This window comes from Fundulus heteroclitus, unplaced genomic scaffold, assembly GCF_011125445.2.
Source record: "Fundulus heteroclitus isolate FHET01 unplaced genomic scaffold, MU-UCD_Fhet_4.1 scaffold_2.2, whole genome shotgun sequence".
Taxonomy (NCBI): domain Eukaryota; kingdom Metazoa; phylum Chordata; class Actinopteri; order Cyprinodontiformes; family Fundulidae; genus Fundulus; species Fundulus heteroclitus.
This window is the reverse complement of record NW_023396611.1, coordinates 387,501-410,000: the sequence shown is the minus strand read 5'-3', so window position 1 is coordinate 410,000 and position 22,500 is coordinate 387,501. Positions and strand designations below refer to the sequence as shown.

Genomic DNA, 22,500 nt, shown 5'->3' with positions numbered 1-22,500 from the left:
GTACCGAACGTGACAGCTGCCCTCCCGAATCACCAGAGCCACTTTTGCACGAAACAACGAACAAACCCCATAAAACGAGCGCGGAGATGAAAAATAAATAAATAAGAGAGCAAGAAACAGTGCAGGAGGCTCCCTGTGGTCCTCCTGCGTTCTCTCTCATCATCACAGAGAGGTTGAGGGGGCTGGTTGTCATGACAGCTGTTGTCATGGCATTAGGACAATAAACAAGAGCAAGACGTGTCTCTCCGTCCATCCATCCATCCTGCGCAGCCATGGAAACCGCTGACAGGATGAAGCGAAGATATGAGACGCTGAAGTTTGTGCTTCCGTGAACTTCTCTCTCTCCTCGTCTGCGCTCTCAGGAAATTGAACAACCTTGAGGTTATAAAATCGTTTGTGCATCAGTCCCAACTGCGACACGAGGGGTCAGCCCAAAGCTTGGACGCATCTAGTCTATTCTTAGATAAATGCAGCTGAGGAAAAAAAAAAAAGGTTTCTTTAATGATTCTTGCCTTTTTCCAGATCAATGCTTTCCAGAGAGCCTTTAAGGAGTTAGTGGATGTGATCAGGACCCGTGGACCGATTAGAGGCAGGGTTATCAGATGCAGCAAAGACTTGAGTCGTGTGGTTGTTAAGTGCCTCCCACAATGAATAATGTCCTTTTCTTTTCAATAAAACTGTATTGTGAAAACGGGGCTCCTCCACCACCTCCACGCTTGAAGAGTGAGCACCACGCATGCAGATCAGACCCTGGTCTGCATTTCTTTTTCAGACGGCCAGCTCTGGAGGAGCATTTTCTGGGCGCCCGCTGTGTTTTGCACTAATCAGGCGCGGATTTAGGAAATTTGGGGCCCTAGGCAAATAAAGGCATGGGGCCCTCTGAATTGTGAAGACAACACATAAAATAGACCCATTATATACAGATACAAAAATTTTAATAGAATAGACATACATTATTTTTTCTACCTTTTGTCCCTGTCTTATCCCTTTTCTTGTTGTTTTCCTCTATGTTTTCTTTTGTCCCTTTTTCTAGTAGACAACCCATGATCTGCTTATCTGTTCTCCGTTTTTCATTTGAATAAAATAATAGCTGGAAGTAAATCTGCGCCCGTCTCCATTTCTTGGCAAGATCCTGTTCTTCACCTGAAGCGGTCCCTCTCAGTACTATTGAGCAGCGTGGACGATCAGAGAGCTGATTGGCCAGATCTGGGTCATCTTCAGGAAGTAAACTGTGCTGACTGCTTACCAGCAGAGTGGATGATGCTGGACTCTCTCAGTCTGGTGGAACAACATCATTATCAAAGCCTGGCTGGATAATCGGGGGGCCCAGGAACTTGGGGGCCCTAGGCAACTGCCTAGTTTCGCCTAATGGTAAATCCGTCCCTGGCACTAATCCAACACAATCATCTAACTAATGAACATCAAAGTTATTTAAAGCGTAAAGGCTTTTATTTTTGAGTTTGAGGCTAAATTGTAAATCAAAAACATGAACCCTTGTTGGATGTCGTTTGCTTCTAAAAAAAATGAGCGAGGTATTGCTGCAGATGGCAGTAGGGTCACTGGGAGGAGCCTGTCTCATATTTTACAGTTGGGACATAGTGACAGTTTTAACAAATATGTAAAAAGAAAAAAAAAAAAATTTTTACAAGTTACCTAGTGACGCTTTAACCTTTCGCAGCTCTATGTTGAGCTCCATGCCCAGATGACGGCGTACCTCACCCCATCTCTAAGGGTGTATGACCCCTAGGTGGAAGCTTGTTTCAGCTGCTAGCATCCAGGATGCTCATGATCCACAGCTCACCACTAGAATTGAAGGTCCTAATGTACATGGAGCTTTGCTTTTTGGCTCAGCTCCTCCTTCACGTCAACAGACCGGAGCAGCGCCCGCATTACTGCAGATGCAGCCCCGATCCGTCTGCCCATCTCTCGCTCCATCCCACCATAGTGAACAAGACACTTAAACTCCTCCGCCTGAGACAGATTGACTCCCTGACCCAGAGGGGGAACTCGGTCCACCTTTTCCAGAACCGTGGCCTCAGACTTAGAGGAGCAGACCCTCTTTACAGTCAGCTGTGAATCGCTCTAGTTCACGTTGAAGATCGTGGCCTGAAGGAGCTAATAGAAGCACAAAGTAAAGTTAAGACCCTGCTTTTCACCGTTATGCTGAGATCTTACCCATGAACATCATCAGGTATGTTTGAACAGAAAAGCGTCCTTTACAGCAGCTCTCCCAGTGTGTGAATCTCAGACAGCTTTTTTCTCAGTTATTCTGGAGAACCATGTGGACGTGGTCGTCTCGCACCGAGGAAAAAGCGTCCTTCTGTTCTTCCTAAAACGTAACCTAGCAACCAACTTTTTGTTGTTTGGACCATGGCAAGAGTGTTGGATTATTCTCTTCCAGAGATTTAACATGTCAAAAGCGGTAAATTCACCTTTATTAGGCTGATAAAATAAACGTTTTAAAGTTAAAAAAAATAAGAGCATGAAGACAGTAGCGCCACAGCTTCAGCTCCTCAGGTTCACATCATCTTTGGCAGGTTTTACCGTCCCTGACGTGCTCCATAATCACGCCACGCGACCATCCGCGTCACGACGAACCTAAATGTCAACATTTTTAATTAACTGAACTTCTGATTTCATTAGGTGGCGGGTATTTAGAATTTAATAAATGAAAAGAGATACCACTCTACCAGAGGATTATGTTGGGTAACACATCAACAAAAAAACCATATTAAAAATAATACAAGTCATTTACCTAAAAAATAGCCATCTTAAAGGGGGAGCGAAAACTAAATCTCCATAGGGAGTCCATAACTGAGAAGAAGCTGGTCGTGTGGTGACCAGTGGCACGTCACGTGGTTTTGGACCCGGAGCTCAGCGCCCACAGCTCCAGTCAGTCTGCTGTCCTCCCTTCAACCCTTTCAGCTGCTGCTCTCCTTCTTCTCGCTCTCCGTCTTTGGTTCCAGTGATCCGTTTTCGTCTCCGTTCTCCCGCTCGGCCTCGTCCCCCGCTGCCGCCTCCTCCGCCTCCTCCTCCGCCTGGCCCTCCTTCTCTTCCTTGGCGCCGTCCCTCTTTTTCTGCCCCTGGCCCTGCTTGTCCCTGAACACCTCCACGCCCAACATGCGCAGGTAATGGAAGCGCTCGTTACGGGGGACGAACGCTCGAATGGACGTCTTCCCTCTCCAGCCACACAGCTGGATGGGACACTGAGGCTCAGAGGGGTTGCTGTCACACAGAGAGGAGGGGGGTTACCAGGTGTGCGCACGACAAACCAGAACATCGCTTTAGAATGCATTAACAGGCCGGCTTACTTTGGGTTTGGGATGTACTTCAACACTATGCTGCCCATACCTGAGGAGAGATGGGACAGAATGATTAATGCCTACAGAGTGGTCTCGTAATTAGAAGCCGAGGAGCAGGTGAGGAATAAAGCATCAGCGGATTTTAGAGTGGACGGAAAATGAAGGCGCGAGGTTGGCGAGGCGTACCCAGCTGCTTGGCCTGAGCGTGAGCGTCGGCTTCCAGCTTGCTGAGGAAGGGGTTCTCCTGTGTCAGCAGCACTTTGATGTCCTCCATGCTCACTTTGATTATCCTGGAGCGGATATACGGCTGGAGAGTGTAGATACCCTGAAAGAGGACAGTGGACATGAATGTGTGTGAAGTGGACGCCCTCTCAAGTTGTCTGGCACGCTTCTTAATTCAGGCTCTGCCGAGCCGCCGTGGCTACCGTGTCCGCTCGTTTGAACAATAAACATATAAACTTAGAGAATATGTAGCACTGAAATGGTTTAGCACAAACAATAATTCATTAGGTCATGACCTAAAAAGGCTAAGTTTTTAAAAAACAACCTTTTCACTGCTTTTATACAGAGCAGGGCTGGACGATATAGAAAAAAAAAAGCATAAAATATAAATTATATTGATCGGTATCGATAATTATCAACAAATTCAAAAAATATATTTTAAGTGCAGCCCTGACCATTTTATGCTGTTGCTTAGCGACCTATTTTTAGATACAGAACATACAAACACTGAATTCAAACTCAACTTTTTACCAAAACAGCCCGTATTTAAAAAATTTAAAAGAAAGCGTGCTCTCTGAACTCTTCGAAGGGGGCGGAGCGTTCCTGGGTCTGGGTTTTGTGATTGGTTAGGAGGGAATAATGACTGTAATATTAACTAACATTATAGGCTAGAATCCATAAGGTAGGAAAACTTTTGTATGGAACTTTTTATTGACCCTTTTTCTATCATCGATATACGTCTATCGATTCATATTTTTTTTTTTTTTTTGAAATATCATTCAGCCGTAATACAGAGCCTTGCAAAAGTAATCAGACCTGAATATGCTTTAATGTGAACCACTCCGCTGCAACTCTGGCTGCATGTTAAGGCAAGGCAAGTTTATTTATGAAGCACTTTTCGGTAACAAGACGATTGAGGGTTATCACAGCCGCCAACACCGTCGCCCTGCGTTTATCTCCATCCACCTTCCCAGTCTCTGCTGAAGAACAGCATGATGCTGCCACCACCGTGTTTCTCCAGCAGGATGCTGTGGTCAGCCTGGTGTGAGGTGGATGTTTTTTCCAGCATGTAAACCAAGAAGTTACATTTTGGGCTAATCTGATGAGAGCTCCTTCTTCCACATGGTAAAGGTGTCTCTTCATGGCCCGCAGCTTAGAAGAAGCAGGAACAGGTACTGCTCCAACCAGGAATCATTTTCATTCAAAAAAAAAAAAAAAGGTTTAAAGGCTGTATGTGTTTACCTCCTGGGCCAGCCTGAAGGCACATCCAAACTCCTCTCCATCACTGTTGCGAGACCACACCTTGACCCCGGTGTTAATGACCTGAGAGGAAGGTAGAACAAAGGCAAGTGAGACCGACACAAAACCAGCAGACGTGTCAAATAAAATACTCCCAGGTTAAATAAAATAACTTCATGGTAAAGGTATAGATCGCAGTATAAATTTAAGGTTGAAAATGGTCATAAAAGCAAAGAAAATGTGATTTTTAGAGCATTTATTATGCAGAAACAAAAATAGCCATAATAAAACCCAACACTTTAATCTGCATATTATTATTATAACAATTAGTCTTTAAATATCACTGAAAGCAGGTACATAAAAAAGAAATAGTCCTGTAAGTCATATACACATTTTAAACCATCTTTTTCAGGCATCTTTTTTGCTCCCATTACCTTCGTTTGCCGTTTTTGTTCACCATCCGACCTATTAAAGCCGGACCAAGTCCAAATCGCTGACGTAGCGCTGTTTTTCTACCAACTCCTCCAGCTCAGCTGTCTCTGTGCTTGCCACCATGTTTAGACAGGTGCGATGACGTAACCAACGACAGGGCGGCGGAGCCCAGATCTCTACCGTAGGCCAAATTCATATGGTTTCTACCATCTACCGCATATAACGAGCACAACAAATGCCCTTCTGGAAGTCAACACTTCAGGTTTCATTTTAGGATCAGAGAACAAAATGTCCACTTTGGCCGTTTCAAAGCAGAAAACCAAAGCGCCACAATGAATTTATAGAAGAGGGTTTTACAGAGACCAGGCTTCTATAGAAATTAATGGACGTCGCTGAGGCGTGGTTACTTCCGCAAAATCCATTCATTTTCCAATAACGGACACCTCGAAGGGCATTATCCCGCTTATACAACGGGCACTTAGAAAAGAAATAAACATTAAATCAATTATTAATCCTTTAATGTTTTATTTTTCACTGTTAAAATTGGACGTTTTTTGCCCCAAGAAGTGGCTGAGAGAACAATTTAACATCTCTCGTTGTGACGCTGTGCCGAGGCAACCAGCTCTCTAACGTTTGAGCCGGTGCAATAATTTAGAGCCATCAGGCAATTTGATCCAAACTTTTTTTTTTTTTTTATAGGTGTCCTATAACACCTTCAAACGGACACCCTGCAGCCAATCAGACGCGAGCGCTCGCCCGGACCGTGGCACACACAGAAATATGACACGACAAAAACAAGACGGGAGGACGGGTTCAGTGCTTTGCTGCCATGTACAACCCGTCCTCAGTAAAAACCAAGCAATAACAGCCCTGCTCAGACAAAAAAAAAAAAAAAAAAAGCAACGTCATGACATGACTAAAGGAGTTCTTTCTCTGAAGTCCTGAATCTGTTCGCCTGCAAAACAAACAGGCCAACCTAAGCAGGTGCTACAGGGGCAGAGAACCAGAGGGATCTGGGATAGAAGAGGGCCCCATCTGTTTTCACTACTGTAGTAACACACACACACACACACACACACACACGGCCATAAAAACAAAGGGATGAATCTCTGGATTAAAAACGGCTTAATTGACAACCCAGGGGATCGATACCAGATACATGTTCTCCTACAGTGAACCCCTCCAGATCTGACGGCCCCCTCATCATAATCTAACACAACTTGTTAATGAATAAAAATAAGAACTGCTGCCCTCATGTAGAGAGCCAAAAAACAGCCAGACCTTCATGCGCTCGCTGTTGTTGAGCAGCACGTTGCGCAGCTCCTTGGACACCATGTACAGGTGCCTCTTCTTGCCCTCGTGCGTCCGGGTGAGAACGTTGAGCTTGGGGAAGTCGGGGGACAGGTCATAGAACGACCTGAGGAAGATGAGAGGAGAGAGGTTGAACCGGGCCTAAAAACGCTGAGATCGTCTCTACACAGAACCCACAGGGGTGCTCACTGTATGGTGGTGAAGACCGGGTCGTCCTCGGTCAGGAACACAAAGGGGTCTTCTTTATAGCCAAACAGCCTCAGCTTCTTGGAGGGCGGAGGTCTGAGAGAACAATATTTTCACCAATGTTTAGTTTTCTGACCATCATGGCTGGATGAACAATGACTTTATTATCTTGCTTATCATACTGCAACTTGTAGCTTTTTAAAGAGCCGACGTCGTTCCTTTGATTACGGGCGTGACAGGACTCACCCACACACGGCCTCTTGTTTACCAGCAGCCTCCTGGGCCAAAGGAGCGTCTGCTGCTTCAGCCTCCCCGTCCACCTTTCCTCCTGGGCCTCCTTCCTCCATCTCCTCCTCCTCCAGCGAGCCCTCTGGCAGGAGACGGGGGGCGTCTGCAGGGGAGGGGGCTGCCGGTGCGCCTCCGGTTTGGGCCGCAGCGCTCTTCCTCAGCTGTAGGCGGCAAGAGGAGCTCATTTTATACAAATTAACGGTTTGAACCCTGACGAGGTTAGTAGTTAGTATGTTGTGGGGATGTGTGTGTGGGTTTTTTTTTTTTTTTTTTTGGGGGGGGGTCTGTAGGATCAACAGTACCTTGGGATATCTTTTGTTCCAGGGCATGGGGGCTTTCTTCACCAGCACAGCCACAAAGAAGCCTCCGGTGTTCTGGTGATGAGGCAGAATCCTCATACTGACGAGGAAACACACAGACGTGGATCTCAGCTTCTTAAACGTTACAGCGCCACCCAGTGACAGGAAAGGCACCAGCTTTTTAAAATGAGTTAGACAAAAGAGGCCTGGCAATGCGGGGCAGCAGCTCCCTCTAATGGTCTAAGCCATTCATGGAGGAATGACATCATCCTGTAGGTGAATTAATCAACTAGGCGTGACGCCACGGTAAGCGCCACACATTAAAAGCTTTCTAAAACATTCCATTCTGGACATCTGAGCACAAAACATTTACCTAGTTGTGGTTCTAGTTGCTCACTGACTGCTGATTTGAGGGGCCATTTTTTTCTAACGTTTTTGGTTATATGGATCAATTAAAATCAGTTGCAATTGAAAATCAATGACTGGATTATCCCACAATGATGCTGCATTCAAGTTGTCTGAAGTCAGAGCTCATAGTTGGGAATTAAGCCGCACTCGGGTTAGCAAAAAAAGGCAGACGGCAACATTTTCCTCCTTTTTATGCATTTAGTCTCAAAAACAACACGGGTCGTTTACAGCACTTTGTGTGCCGTTTGTTTAATGGGATGAACACAGTCAGAAGTGGTAAATAGTTTATTACCAGAGCAGCTTGCATGTTTCTCCATAAAACTCTGGATTGTTGGGCGAGCTCCGACTTTCCTTGTCGGAGTTCTGGCTTCAGCAAGAATTGTCATTTTTATGACTAGGAATTGAAATTAGTTGTGATTTTATCAAGGTCTGAAACTTCAAGCAAGGCAGAATGGAAGGTCTTTTTATAAAGTTCTATCCTGTTAATGAGAAATTAAACAGCCAATACATTTAGCTCAGCACAAAACAAAATGCAATGCCTCTACTTGCTCCCTTTTCACTGGAACTAAATATCTGCCAACTTTATTCTTCTTTTTCCAGAAAACAGGCTTAAATTGAAGGCAAATGGACTCTCGATGAGTTCTTTCTGAAAACACAGAACTTTGTCATTTCTAGTGGCTCTCACTTCAGCAAGCTGATTTAAAGGCATACTATGCAACATTTTTCAGTTAATTAATGTGTTCCATACCGTTTTGGATGATTAAATGAGTCATTTCAGGTCGAACAAAGGTTTTCTCGGCCGCTCTGGGGGTCTGTGGGGGAAATACCGCACTTGCAATTGCAAGAGCTCACGGCCCGCACCCACAGAAGTCTCACTTTACGGAGAGAACTCCATGTGTTTTTGCCCTGCCATTCACTATATGCACGCGCGAAAGCAACAACAAAGAACCGCGTGTTAACGTCAAATAAACATGCAAGCATATCGAGTTTTATTATTATTATTTTTATTATTATTATTATTATTATTATTATTTTTATTATCATCATCATCATCATCTTTTTTTTTTTTTTTTTTATGTTGGCGAGACGCTACCGCGGCCAACATAAAAAAAATAAATAAATAAAATAATAATAATAATAATAAAACTGGCAATGCGGCCGCCGCCTCGCCAAGATAGCGCTGCGGGAAGCTTGATGTTCATACCTTCACTGTGTTAGTCATTGTTTGTACTGCCGTTTTTTCCACTTTTCGTTGCGTTCGCCTGTCTGCTAAGCTCAAAACAACCGCGCCTGGCTTGATGGAGAAACCAGAACAGCTGAGCATCTTTATGACAGTGCACTTTTACTTTCGTCCTCTGGGGGGAGCCTTTCTGGAAAATCAACCCCGGTTGCATAGTATACCTTTAAGCCTGTTTGCTGTGGTGACGACCCGGATAACTGAGACCTCGCACAGGACGTTCCACTAAGCGGTACATCGGTGCTTCGTCATGTGTGAATTGGTTACCATCTCTCCAGGTGCATGCTGGCCAACTTCTCCGGGTCTTTAGGCGGAAACATGGTGGGCCGGATCTGAGTGTGACGGCTGCTCGGAACCTCGGACCAATCAGAGAACCACTGGCCTTCTTTGGTCATCAGCTAGGGGACAGAAAAAGGGTTTGATCCTGAGGGTTGGATGCTGAATTGGAAAAAGCCTTCGTAAAAAAAAAAAAAAACTCTGCAGCACCTTCCAGGAAGTGACCCCGGGCATCCACTTCAGTCCTGGCAGGTCGGCGGACGCGTCTTCCAGCTCCAGAGCTCCTGTCACCGTTTGGAGAGGACGAGACGATTTTTAGGGCAATCATCGAATGTAGAGAACTTTGAGGATACACAGAGTCAGTTTCTAAGAAACTACTGGATCGGAGAGCTTTCACATCTATTCAAGCTTTTAGGTATATTCACTAAACGCTTTAAACATCGCCTCTTAGTGCAGCGTTTGTCTTCCTCCACTCATAACATTTTGCTCGGAGGCCATCTGGTCTGAACCAGATGGCCTCCTTCCACACATTTACCGCCACTCCTACATGATTTGAGCCTCGCTGCCAACGAGATTATTCCTTTCTGTCGACCACAGTTAGCCGTCAACTCCATATATGTGGAAGGATGGCAAACAGTTGCATCGTTTGTTCACTAATGTTCTCTAACGGAAGAGAAAAGCTGAATTTAAACTTAGATTTGAATTAAACCCAGGAGGCCTAACTAACTCTGAGGATTAGGAGAGAAGCCTCTCACAGCATGATTCTGCCACTACCGTGTTCCACCGTTGGGACGGTGAGGTCAGTTCTGAGCTACTTTCACATAAATGGAAAATAAATGAATAAATACTGAAATTTGCCACTGGAATGTGATAAAATAAGGAAAAGTTTGAGGGGCAGGAAGAATTTGAAGACGTTTATTTAATCTAGAAATATGCCAAGGTTTTAGTTACCTTCACTCTTCTCCAGCAGCGCCGCTATGACGGCTTCGTCCTCTATAGGGTTGAGTGAACAGGTGGAGTACACCATCCTCCCCCCTACAGCCAGCTGTTCAACTCCACGCACTGCGATACGCAGCTGCAGCCTAGTACACACGTACACACACACACACACACACACACACACACACACACACACACACGCTTAATGTACTAGAGCAGCAGTCTGAAACTCAAATCCTCAAGCGCTGCCGTCCTGCCACTTCGGTGCGTCTCTCGCTCTTCACGCCTGAATCCAGTGGCTAACCCGCCTCACTAGCGCGCTGTCAAGCTCTGCATGTGGTCTGACATCTACCTCAGGCGTGTTTGGAGTTGAGGCGCAGCTAAAAGTGGCAGGACGTCAGCCATGGAGGGCTGGACGAGCCAGAAGCGTCCTGTTAGTGTCTCCCTCTCACTCACCCGTGGAGGTGCAGGCTGTTGCTGGTCGTCCACTTCTTCCACACGTCTATGTTCTTCCTCATGGTCCCGTCTCCACTGCAGAACACAGAGCAGAACCAGTCAACCCATCCGCCCCCAGATTACCATCCGTTCAGAAAACATTTCAGCTTGTAGCAGCTTGGCTTTCAGCGGACTGCTGCCCCATTTCTGCCTTCCTCCTCTGGTCTTCCTGTCCCTGTTGAGTTTGGCGGGACCCTCCTGCCTGCGCTTTGCAAACCACTGCGGTTTTCTTTGGGCTGCAGTGCAGCTGAAGATGGAAGCCTGTTTTAAAATCCCAAGGCCTAAACAACAGCCTCATCTTTATCAACACAGACAAAAGCAACGCAAATTATCCATTTATTTTTCCTGAATAGCACACCTCATTCTGATTCTGCCAGTGCTTCCAACGGAAAAAGGCATTTAAAACACTTTTCTGACACACAAAGAGCCTCTGAAGCCACATCACTCTAAAAAAGGACAGCATTACCGCATATGGATGATGATGCAGCGCTAGGAGTCCAAACCTCGTTGTTCTTTTCAGGAGGAAAGACTTTCTAATGAGATTTTGTAAAACACGTGAGTGGAAGTTGACTGGAAGAACACAAAAACACCTAAAAAGATCCTCTAAGCAGGAGGTGTTTGGCATTTGTGGAAAAAAACAGGAAGAAAATGGCAGCTTTCTCTCCATGGCCCATCAGCGCTCGTCAGGAATGAAATGTTTTGGCCCAGGATTTAACAACTGTAACCTTGGCCTCAAAGCAAACCGTTCAAAGCTGAAGGGCGGAGGACACATGGAAGTCTGCGCCGCGGCTGCAGCGTACAGCTCTAGAGGAGTCAGAGACGGACCAATGATGTGGCTGCATGCGTCATCTGTGAGCAGAACCTTTAACCATGGTTTTACCTTCGGTTTTTCTGTGCCGTCTGTCAGTGCAAAGCATCCACTCTGACCTGCAGACCCTGCTCTTAAAGGTGCAGAGCTATGTTATTGGACTTTTTTTTATGTCAGCAGCTTACTCTGGTTACATACAAAGTTTTTTGTGAAAGATTATCATGTCCTGCTGGCGTATTAGTTGTTATTTTGGTGTTTTAAGCTTTGGTTTTGCTCAGTTTGTTAGTAAACAAAGCCTTTGGTGTTTATTTACGATTTTAACAAAAGTACGTGATGCACATGCACAGCAGGGGTTAAAACAAGGAAGCGGCTAACAGCCATTAGCATCTCCCAGCGAAACAAGAAGAATGGTCCAATAGCCAGTGGGAAAAAAAAGAAAATATTCCAAGAGGGAAAAGACTGGAATGTCTCTGGGAATACAGTCTGAACGTTGGTGTTCACTGAAGCGAACGCTAAAGCTGCCGAGGCTCAGATGACCGCAGAGTTGACTGACGTGAGTAAATGTTCTGATATGAGGCTCTTAAAGTTGTTGTAGATCGGTTTATTTAATTAATAACGCCTGGTCTAAGATCACTCCGAGCTGCCGCTTCATTGTGAGGCAATCGCAGAGAGTCAGGATGGGTCAGGCATCATTTGCAAATGATTTATTAATTAAGCAAGCCGGCATTATGACAGTTCTGCCATACTGCCACTAGATGGTGTCACTTCTGTTTAGATTTGTTAATCCCGCACAAGAGAGAATAATCAAAACACCATCAAGTTGGAGGCTTGGTGTATCAAACCTTTTTTTATCACGATCAAACGATTTTGGTATTTTTTATACGCATAATACGTAGCTATATACCTTTAAAGCAAACCAATAACCAACCTCCTGACTGCTTACCCTAAATTTTAGGAGGAGGATGTTGTTATCAGACAGCTGATATGCCATTACAAATCGACTGATGTAAGAGTCCCCATTATGAGATAAGCCCTAACACAACCGGAGGGAAACTGCGATAAAAAACGATGACCTTCAGACCACTACCAAACCCAAAAGCCTGCTTGATTGTGCCCCCCTGCCATTGGGAACTCAGTGCGTCTGTGCCTGCTGACCTGCAGGGAACGTCGCACAGCACTCTGTCGTAGAGCAGGATGTCCTTCCTGCCGCCAGAGTCCATCTGCAGCGTGGGGATGCAGGAGGCGTCGTGGTTCACCACCATAATGCAGGGACTGTTGAGCCGCTTGGCCTGGTGCACGAGCAGGTAGCAGCGCTTGTTGTCCACGTCGTTGGCGATCACAAAGCCCTCTAGACGGCGAGTATGAGGGAGTAAACGTCAGGCCATCACAACAGCGCGGGAAAAAAAAAGGGGCATTTGAACTTTGGTGGGCACAAAGCGTTAACCTGGAAACGGCACGTCCATGTCAGAGTGAAGCATCTCGATCAGCTGAGCCGTCTTTGAGCCCGGAGCTGCGCACATGTCTAGGATCTGAACAGGGAAGCAAGTCAGTATTTAGCCATTTTTTTTAAAGCTTTTTGTCAATTTAAAATTAGCTGTGCTTTTACCTTGTGATGAGACTCAATCTTCAGGAGCAGAGGAGGGATCATGCTGACAGCTTCCTGTCTGCTGATGTTGCCCTGCAAAGGCAAACATCGAGCAAACTGATGGTTTAACTTCACACGAAAATATGGGGCGGGATTAAATGTTTTTTAATTAACAGAAGAAGAAGAAACGACAACAAGTAAACTCACAGACTCGGTCTCGCTGACCAGGAACTGATGAAACTTCTCCAGCAGGGGAGACTTCCTAATGATCTTCCTGCTCATGTTGGTGTGCCAGGCCTGCTCGTCGGGATACCTGCAGAGAAGAAGAAGAAGAAGAAGAAGAAGAAGAAGAAGAAGAATCAGTCTGCGGATCTACTACCACGTTGAATCTGTGCGCCGGCATGAATCAATCACGCGTTTAAAACTAGTCACCAGCTGAGAGGCTGTGGAGCTTCAATCTTCTGGCCGTCGATTTCCAGCTCCTGAATATCCTTGAAGTATTTGTCCTTCAGACAGTGGAGGATCTCCTTAGCGTGGCTTCAACGTGGTAAGAGGGAAAAAAACAAAGCAAGGTAAACTCATGTGATTCAGTCTGTGTTAGCGTAGACCAGGGGTCTGCAACCTGTGGCTCTGACACATTATGACTCTGGAGTGATTACGTTGGAAACTGTCTTTTTTTTTTTACATTATCCACAAATAACATCCCATCCATCCTATTTTTTTAAACCTCAAAATAGACATAAAAGGGCGTTTCTTTAACGATGACAACATATTTCCCACAGTAGATCTTTATCAATAATTATAACTTACCTTTTTTCAAAAGGCCCAGGCAACATTTGCGGCTCTGAGTGAGTTTAATGCAAGTGGACTGTAGGCAAAATGGCTCTTTAGACTGTAAAGGTTGCAGACCCCCAGGCTTAGACCTACGTCCGAATGAGATCATGTGGTAAAATTTTGGATCGTTGTCCAGAAATGACTTTCGGACCGAGCTTGATCTATTTTGAAAATACCATGGGGCTAAAGTCTCCGTCTCTAGGTGAGCAATGTGGGGAGAGTTGGTCATTCATTAGTTATTAAACGCACACTAAACCTTTCATTTTTTTCTGTTTTTAAAAACTATGATAAATACATTATTTCCCTTCCAGTTCACAATAATGCCCAGTAATGCGTTGGTCTAGCACATGAAGCCCAGTTAATATAAATTGAAGTTTGTGATTATAACAGTTCTAAGACAAAATGTGTGAATAATTTTGCAAGGCACTATTAATGCACTCCAAGAAAGAAAACAAAGGATGCAGAAATATTATTCACATCCTCCATCTGTTGCTTCTGCACTCCTGCCAGTGGAAGATGCATAAAACCGACCATCTCTTGCAACCCACCCCAGCCGTGACCTTGGAAGCTTCCAGCTCCAAGGTCTGCTCACCTCTTATATCCAGTGATGCGGATGGTTGCAGGCAGCGGCTCCCTCATGGCCTCCATGAACTGCTCAAACTCTCCCTCGGGGACCAGGCCTTGCTCCTTGTAGTAGAGCTCAAACAGCTTGTTCTCCTTGATGATCTCAGCATAGCCTGCTCCCCAGCCCTGGAAACACAAGCGGAGGGTAAAGCTCGGCATGATTCACGAAAAACCGCTTTACGTGCAGGCAAGGTTAGAAGGGCACCTGCTCGAGGAAGACGGATATAGAAATGTGCATTAATTTCAGAAACTTCTGCTTCATAACATTTTTTTTAAATGAGGGACAAGACGCGTCTTTTGAGTCTACTTGAACCCTTGTTTTGATAAGTCAGTGAACTAAACTGCTGTCTGCAACGCCACTATATATATATATATATATATATATATATATATATATATATATATATATATATATATATATATACTTTTTTTTTTACGTAGGCCTTAAATTAGAGGAAGAAACCACGCTCTCAAATTTACCAACTGTCCTCAGGCATGGCAGCTATAAAGCAAACTTTCCACTTATGCTGCGGGGTCCCTGCAGGAAGTTTAGCTAAAGCCTGCGGACAACAAGCACGTCTGACGTCGCCTCGCACGGCTCCGTTTCCCGTTAAAGACCGGGCTGACCGAGCAGCGAACGTTAGCGGGGACTGGCTACAGCGGGAGTTGAGACTCTCTTACAGCGTTGTCTCTGTCGTCTCTGCCAGCATTCTGGTTTTTCTGCCTCTGTCGGCTCCTTTTCCCCATGCTGGACCAGCAGATGACTCGGGAGAAAAGTCTACGGAGCAACGTGGTGGTGGAGACGGTGGGGAAGGAAGACCTGGAACTCGGTGAGACTGATGCTTCTAGGGGAGATGTGTTGCCTGCTGCTCTGCTGGATATTATCGCTGGAACGTGTTGCCCGTGTGACGAGCGTGAGGCAGGACCCTTTCCAAGGTGCCCGTGAAACTTGCCTGAAATAATGGGACACGCTTTGGCCGTTTTAAAAGGTTAAAAAAAAACTTGCGAAGGGAATGAAGTACACTGAAAGAAAGTTGCTTTTGTGTAGAAACGTTGCAAAGGGTGTTGTTAGTACTCACTTTTCAAGAACAAAAAAATAAATAAAATAAAAAATTTGCTTCCTGAAAGGATAATTACTTTTTTCCAGAGGATGCGTAGTTCATTGGAATGAACAGGCCACAACAGAGTGCTAAATAAATCTCAAATGAACTCTATCCGGTTAATTGCCGCAAGTCTGGCGCACTGAGGGGGCCTGATGGGGTGTCTTGTTTTGATTAGCTAATATTGTTAATTTTTGTGTCAGTGGTCCCTATCATCAGTGACAAAATAAATATATACCATTGTATGAATATATATTTATAATCTGAATCAGTTATATATATTTTTTAAGTTTTTATGTTTTTTTAAAGTGAAGAGTTTCCTAGAACACTTGTGCTGGAGGTGAGAACTTGCCCCTTGCAATATGGCGGCCGCATTGACGTGTTGCTTCTGCAGGGGACCCGTGGCTCGTACGTGACTCTGGTGGGTGGGCTTTTAAGAAACACTTTCGTCTGATTGGCTAATTAGTTGTGCATATTTACAATCTATAGTTTATACTTTTGGGTTAATAAATAAATAAAATCCAATTTAAAAAAAAATCAAACTGATAAATATAGTAAACTTAATTGTAAATCGTAATTGTAATTGTAAACAAATAGTTAAGTATGCTGTATTTTAAGGCAACAATGCGTGAATATATTCATGAGTGATATATCATCTGGGCCGTCTTTTGGTGATTTGGTAACGCGCATGCAAAACGGAGCTTTGTGATTGGGCAGTCGCATCTGACAGCTTGTCGCTTGAAACGTGATTGGTTCGAAGCAGTCCCTCGCACGTTGTCCGTGCTTTCTGTCTGACAAAGCGAGTAAACCCGGTTCTTGTCGAGCTGTGAAACAACCGGAGCGCAGACTTCAGACTCATTGCCGTTCACCTTTCCGCCGTGATGGACGCCGTGCTGTCTTGGCTGTTCTCCTCGGAGGAGCAGGAGCGCTACGTTTTGGACTGCATGGCTTACTTCATGGGTTTCATGGCAGCCTGCACCTTCGTCAGTTTACTTTTCCAAAACGTCCCATACGGAAGGTACGCTTCGAGCTCCTATGGGTTTCCCGTCAACGTCAAGTTGGCCTGGTTCATACAGGAGCTGCCCTCCTTACTGGTGCCTCTGTGTTTGGTGCTGTGGACGTCTTCCTCGAAAACATCTCTGTTGCCCAATCAGCTCCTCATTGCCATGTTCCTCTGCCACTATGTTCAGAGGTAAGTCATCAGCAACCTTTATGTAAAATGTTGCATATTCCTTCCTAAAAAAAAAAAAGGAAGTAATGGTTATTTGTATTATTAACCATTATGTATAAATGGAACTCTGTGTGTGAATTACATAATTGTCTGGAAAACATCTAATGATTTGTTTTTCTTTTGCAGAACCCTCATTTATCCATTTTTAATTCGAGGGGGTAAAGCCACCCCGTTCGCTTCGTTTGCCCTGGCCTTCGTCTTCTGCATCTACAATGGTTACATGCAGGTCCGTTACCTGAGTCATTACGCTGAGTACCCTGCAGACTGGGTTACACGGCCATGCTTCGTCACAGGTGAGGGGTTTTCACCTGCCCATTCCTTTCAGGCAGAAAAACACTTTTATACACACATACATATGCCTGATGATGTGGTTTGATTGGTTAAAGGTCATCACTATCTTCCAACCTTGGCACGTTTACGACTAGAGGTCCACCAATACATCGGCCGGCCGACGTTTTGGGCCGATATTTGCGTTATTTCCCCCCCCCCCTGCATCGTCCGATTTGTTCATCTGTTCGCCCATCCAGTATCTAACATCCCTCATCTGACATCTGGCTGGGGAGCTGGTCAGTTTTTTTTTTTTTTTCTCCTCTTTCTCCGAAGCTCTTTCCTCGCTGAGCCACGTTCATTAAGTGCGAGCAAAGCGCCAACCATCCCCACAGCATGATGCTGCCGCCACCATGTGTCCCACCTGGAGGAGAGATCCGCCGATTAACGATTATTCTGACATCAGTCTATCCGATGCCCGATACGTGCGGCTGATTTGTTTCATTTATTTATTAAAAAATAATTTTGGAGGGGGTTGCTGATTCTTGAGGCGATTTTGTTTTGCTTTTGTTTTTCGCCGGCATTTAATGAACGTTTTACAGCGATAAAAGAGCTTCTTTATGGGGAGAAGGAGGAGAAAAAAAAACAGCTTTTATATAAATTTAGATGCTGCACTCGTAGTGACTGGTAATTATTTTATATGCGGATGCATCCTTCTCCATGGGAACCAGCACATGCAGCACAGCAGAGGCAGCTCACCAGCTGGAGGTCAGACCAGCTAACGGATCGGCAGACGCGCGCACGTGTTGGCCGATACGGGGAAAAGAAACGCAAATATCAGCCAAAAACATATCATTCCACCTCTAATGTGGCGTTTAGTGGGCGTTGATACTCGCCGGCGTTTTCACGGGTACATGTTTTCCCCACGTTTGCCGTGTCCTCTTCGTGGCTCGTGGCAAACTGGACTTTATTTCAGCTACGGCTTTCTTCTTGCCGCCCCTCCTTAAAGGCCAGATTTGTGGAGTGCGTTACGGGTAAGCTTAGATGTCTTCTCAACAGATTCTCCCACCTGAGCTGTGGATCTCTCGCGGCTCCTCCAAAGTTATCGTGGCCTCTTGGCTGCTCCTGCGATTTAATGCTCACCTTGTCTGGCCTGTCAAACGAGGAGGTTGGCTGTTTAGTACCGTATAGTTCTTCACAACTTTGTTCCTGGACTGTGCTGAACGTTACTGTGATTAAGTTATAAATTGCTTTGAGGTCCCCAAAAAGATAGAAATCTATGCCTTAAGTATAAATGCAGACGTATGAAGACTCTTGACAAATGTGTGTCTGACATTGTGTGCATTTTCTGATGTCCTTTGAGGCCCAAGGCCATCGTTATACAACCTTTAAACCACGTCCGTGTATCTGCGACGGCCTGACACGGAGCACACATGACCGGTAAACTACGATCTTTGATTAAGACGCATCTTAAACATCCTTCATATCTGTCATGTCCGCTGTTTTTGCTGCTTTTAGAGCCTCATTCGTTCGTCGTCCCTATCTGTATTATTTACATTCTGCAAGGCTCTTCTATCTAAATCTGCTGACGCGTTCCCTCTGGGAGTCCCCGGATAAGGGAGGCCAGCAAACCTTTTTGTCATCGTTGAAAGGGGTCGATGTCGCGACCTTAAAAGGCGAACGCGTTCTCAGACAACCTTGGGTGGCGGAAACTTCCACAAAAAGATGGCGTGAGAAAATGAACGATGGAACGCGCGCAGCTCTCCTGCCTTTTAACTTTGTGATGATATCTGCTGAAAAGCGCTGTGGGTCCGTCTCCAGGTTCTGCTCTGTGGCTGCTCGGCTGGCTGATGAACATCCACTCCGACCACATCCTGAGGAACCTGAGGAAGCCCGGCGAGACCGGTTACAAGATCCCGAGAGGTAAGGGCTTCCTCTCGCCCTGCATCCGCACATCATCAGTGTTTCCATACCTGCATGAAACGGAGGAGTGTGTGAGCCGGCGCTCTCCTCTCACGGGTTTTGCGAGCGGAGGTTAGATTTAGATCTGCGGGGAAAGGACCGAATGGACCTGGGATGTTGGCGAGCGTCCGTACATGTCATCGGTCACGGTGACCGAGACTTTTGACGACGCCAATAGAGTTCAGTACCATTAAGGCGACGGCAAAATGTACATAAACTTGAACAAAATAGAAGAGACTGGTTTAAATAAAAGGATTTCATAGACTAATGCAGAGCATGCCTGGCCTAGTCCCATAAAGGCCCATTCCCACCGCTGCCTTGCCTCCACCCAGCCAATAACAACATTTGTTCTCGTTTGGAAAGGGTTTGATTGGGTTGGCTGTGCCCATGGGAGCGCAGCAGACCCGTAATGTGTGCTGTTAGATCTGCTGGCCAGCTGCTCCATCGCTGCTGAGGACAGACACTCTTCAGTAGGAACTAAGGACAGGTTGTCATCTTTTCTCCTGTATTTGATGAACTCTACAAGCTGATGTCCAACTACTCTGAAACCTGCAGCAACTCGTCTGAAAAGGTTCTAGAGTTATTTAACAGATCACAGCAATGCTGAATTTGTTTAAACGCAACCATCTTCAAAGCTAAAACGGAAAAGCTGTGCGTGTAAAAGTAAGTACACCCTGCTGTCAAACGGCGTACAGCTATATGTCTCAGTAGTGGCCTTCTCTATAGCTCCATTTACACTACCCTTGTTAAACTGATCCATGCCGAGCTCGGACCGAGCTTGGATCAGTTAACCGTGCCGAGCTTGGTTCTTATGACCGTTTACACATCTCTCCAGCACGGTTCATCACCTCCTAGTGACAAGGGAATCAAGCAAATCAAAATGCCAGCACCCATAACATTCAGGAAGTTATGTTTGGTTATAATTGTGATGCTTCGTGGTTTGCGGAGAGTCAGGCAAAGAAGGCAACATTTGGTGAATTTACTTGACAGAGTCGGCATTTGGGAAGTGGATAAGGCAAACGAACGTCTTATCAGGGCTTACAGACGCAGGAAACGACAACAGATGTTGAGGTTCATCACACTGCTAAGCAGAATCATCACTGGAAACCGTGTGGCACGGTAAGGGAGCTAGTATTTTTATGAATGTCTGAAACCGCAAAACTAGTCAGCTGACTGTAAGGAGATGACGCGGTCTGCTCATGCGCTCTTTGTTATCAGAGAACCGGGCCAGGGAAAAACCGGGCTGAGTCCACCTATCTAACTGGTCTAGATTAAGCACGGTTCGGTTGTGTCTGGCTCGGTGCAGTTCAGTTTGCGATCCATTTACACTCAGTTACCGAGCTCAGACCGTTCTCGGCACGGTTAAAACGGGTAGTGTAAACCGGGTATATGACGGTTATCAGTCTCCTACATCGTTGTGGGGAGTATTTAGCCCACTCTTCTTTACAGAACTCTGCCCCAATTCATCTGCTCAACTCTCTTAAGGTTCTGCAGCAGCGTTTCACGCCAATTTGTGTCTGGACTTTGACCACTCTGTTGCAACTTGTGGTCTAAACCTTTGTGGATCTTAAAGTAGCAAATTAGAGACCAGCATGAAGTACCATGGAAGTCAAAAGTTTAAGAACATAGATGCACTCTCATCTGGCCGGCGCCTCTCTTGGCATGGCAAGAGAGGCGCCGCCACTTGGCATGGCAAGGAAACCCAAAGATCTTGACAAGCCTGTGTGGAAACAGTGTTTTAAAGTGGTGGCAACAAAAGTCAAGCAGCACAACAAACTTGGCCAAACATCTCAAGGACTGACACCCTGGCCTTCATGAGGAAATACTTTGTAAATTAAAGTAAATGAAGTTCCTGTTCATAATTTATTACATAGTATTACTGATGTTAGCGCGACCGGTGGTCCGCATTAATGTTGCGTGATAAGCTGTGGCTAGCATGCTGCTAGGCATGTGTTGTATTTGGGATATTCAGCATTTATTTGCACACTTATCTAACTAGCATCTGTGATTGTGTTGAGAAAGCACATTCCATGGTATCGAGTATCAAATATTTTTGTTTAAGTTTGAAATCTTAGTATCATGACAGCCCCGGATGACAGATGAGTAGCACAGGTTTGAAGAACCTCTCTTGACTCCTCCATTGGTAAACAGAAGACTTCTGCTGTAAAGACTCTAATAATGGCTCATCTCAGATGTGTGCCGTGTTTACATTGGCGCTTACAGGGAATCACAGGGTTGATGGTAACGGTGTTGGCAGATGAGCCAGGCTCGCACTGGGACGTATGCATTTCATGTCAGTACATGTTTCTGCAACCCTGAGTTCATCCTCGTTCTAACGAGAACAGTGTCGCCCATCTGGAAAATGTTTCCGGTTCTTTTAGTAATTTATGTGCGTCTGTTTTGTTTCTGCGTAAAGCTTTGTTTTTAATCACAAACTACTGATTTCTCATTATACGTTTGCCTGGAAATAGTTCAAATGTTCTTTGGAGACAAGAACTGGTGGTAGATCGTGGCCATGAACATCCCTCCACTGTGTTACAACGAACCAACAAGTCGTGTTTTTTATGCCTGGCTTCTATTTGGAGATTGCAAACATTACGGATCAGACGAGGACGTTACCCAGAATGTGACCTTTCATAATCTTCTATCTTCTATTATCTCTCATTTTGTCACGTTAAAACCACAAACTTCAAGCCAATTAATGTAATGTTATACCGACACAAAGTGGGAAGGGCCAAAATAAATACTTTCTCATGAATTTGCATTTGCGTTGGTATTTATCTCCCTTTGCCTGATGCCTCTAAATAAAATCTGCTGCAGCCATGCCCCAACCATAAGCCTTGGGGGAGCTGTGGAGAGTCACAGCTCAGGTGCAGGAGTGTTGACGGGACAACTGCTAGTTGTGGACTTTCACGTCTGAGCTTCCCAGAAAAAAGAAAGAAATGATTGCTTCAAAGTGTGCCAGCGGGCATGTAGGGGCCAGAGGAATCACGGGAGGAGGGCCGCTCTGCTCAGATGAGACCAAAAGTGGTATTAGGTTTTGTCTACATGTAAAATATTATGTGAAAGGTTAAGGAACCCCACGTGTATCCGTTAACATACCATGGCCAGGGCCGGACATGGTGGGGGGGAGCATCACGGTGAGGGGCCTTTTTGCAAAGACGAGGAAGCTGGGGTCCATGAGAACATGGATGGACCTGAACGGAGAGCAGAGCAGAAGGAAAACCTGTTAGAAGCTCACACACACACACACACACAAACCCCTTTTTAGATTATTTGGAAGCTGCGTAGCGTTTTCCTTTAACTTAATAATTATGTGCGTCTTGGTCGCATGACATCCTAGACAAAAGTTTGGGGTTTTGTTGAAACTGATCAAATAAATGGAGAAGTTTGAAGAAGTCTCCATGGCACCGCTGTATCATGTTGGATCGCTGCTGCCATGCACGGAGGGTTTT

At 45.4% G+C, this 22,500-nt stretch overlaps 2 protein-coding genes across 2 annotated transcripts in view; one reads left to right on the top strand and one right to left on the bottom strand.

Moving 5' to 3' along the window:
* Positions 1 to 2,416: 2,416 nt before the first annotated feature.
* On the bottom strand, positions 2,417 to 15,381 carry nsun2 (NOP2/Sun RNA methyltransferase 2). Its single transcript, XM_012870927.3, has 19 exons — positions 15,167 to 15,381; positions 14,454 to 14,611; positions 13,460 to 13,564; positions 13,235 to 13,340; positions 13,049 to 13,120; positions 12,887 to 12,971; positions 12,598 to 12,790; positions 10,596 to 10,670; positions 10,152 to 10,282; positions 9,411 to 9,484; positions 9,192 to 9,322; positions 7,283 to 7,379; positions 6,939 to 7,141; positions 6,696 to 6,788; positions 6,477 to 6,612; positions 4,767 to 4,847; positions 3,489 to 3,627; positions 3,312 to 3,351; positions 2,417 to 3,225 (listed from the first exon to the last, which is right to left on the bottom strand). The coding sequence occupies exons 1-19, from the start codon at positions 15,230 to 15,232 to the stop codon at positions 2,922 to 2,924; spliced, it is 2,289 nt and encodes a 762-aa protein (XP_012726381.2). The 5' UTR covers positions 15,233 to 15,381; the 3' UTR covers positions 2,417 to 2,921.
* Positions 15,382 to 16,137: 756 nt separating this feature from the next.
* srd5a1 (steroid-5-alpha-reductase, alpha polypeptide 1 (3-oxo-5 alpha-steroid delta 4-dehydrogenase alpha 1)) overlaps positions 16,138 to 22,500 on the top strand; it is a 7,883-nt gene continuing 1,520 nt past the window's right edge. The window contains exons 1-3 of the mRNA XM_012870942.3: positions 16,138 to 16,777; positions 16,943 to 17,109; positions 18,905 to 19,006. Coding sequence (XP_012726396.1) covers positions 16,467 to 16,777; positions 16,943 to 17,109; positions 18,905 to 19,006 — 580 coding nt within the window. The 5' untranslated portion in view covers positions 16,138 to 16,466. The remainder of the gene's footprint in view (positions 16,778 to 16,942; positions 17,110 to 18,904; positions 19,007 to 22,500) is intronic.

What these genes read in the sequence shown, in the direction of transcription:
- nsun2 (XM_012870927.3), bottom strand. Translation starts at nt 15,232, where the DNA reads ATGGGGAAAAGGAGCCGACAGAGGCAGAAAAACCAGAATGCTGGCAGA. An exon ending in CATGGACGTGCCGTTTCCAG is followed by an intron (nt 12,791 to 12,886) that starts GTTAACGCTTTG and finishes CTCGCCGTCTAG; the next exon opens with AGGGCTTTGTGATCGCCAAC. An exon ending in AACAGCCTGCACCTCCACGG is followed by an intron (nt 10,283 to 10,595) that starts GTGAGTGAGAGG and finishes CGTGTGTACTAG; the next exon opens with GCTGCAGCTGCGTATCGCAG.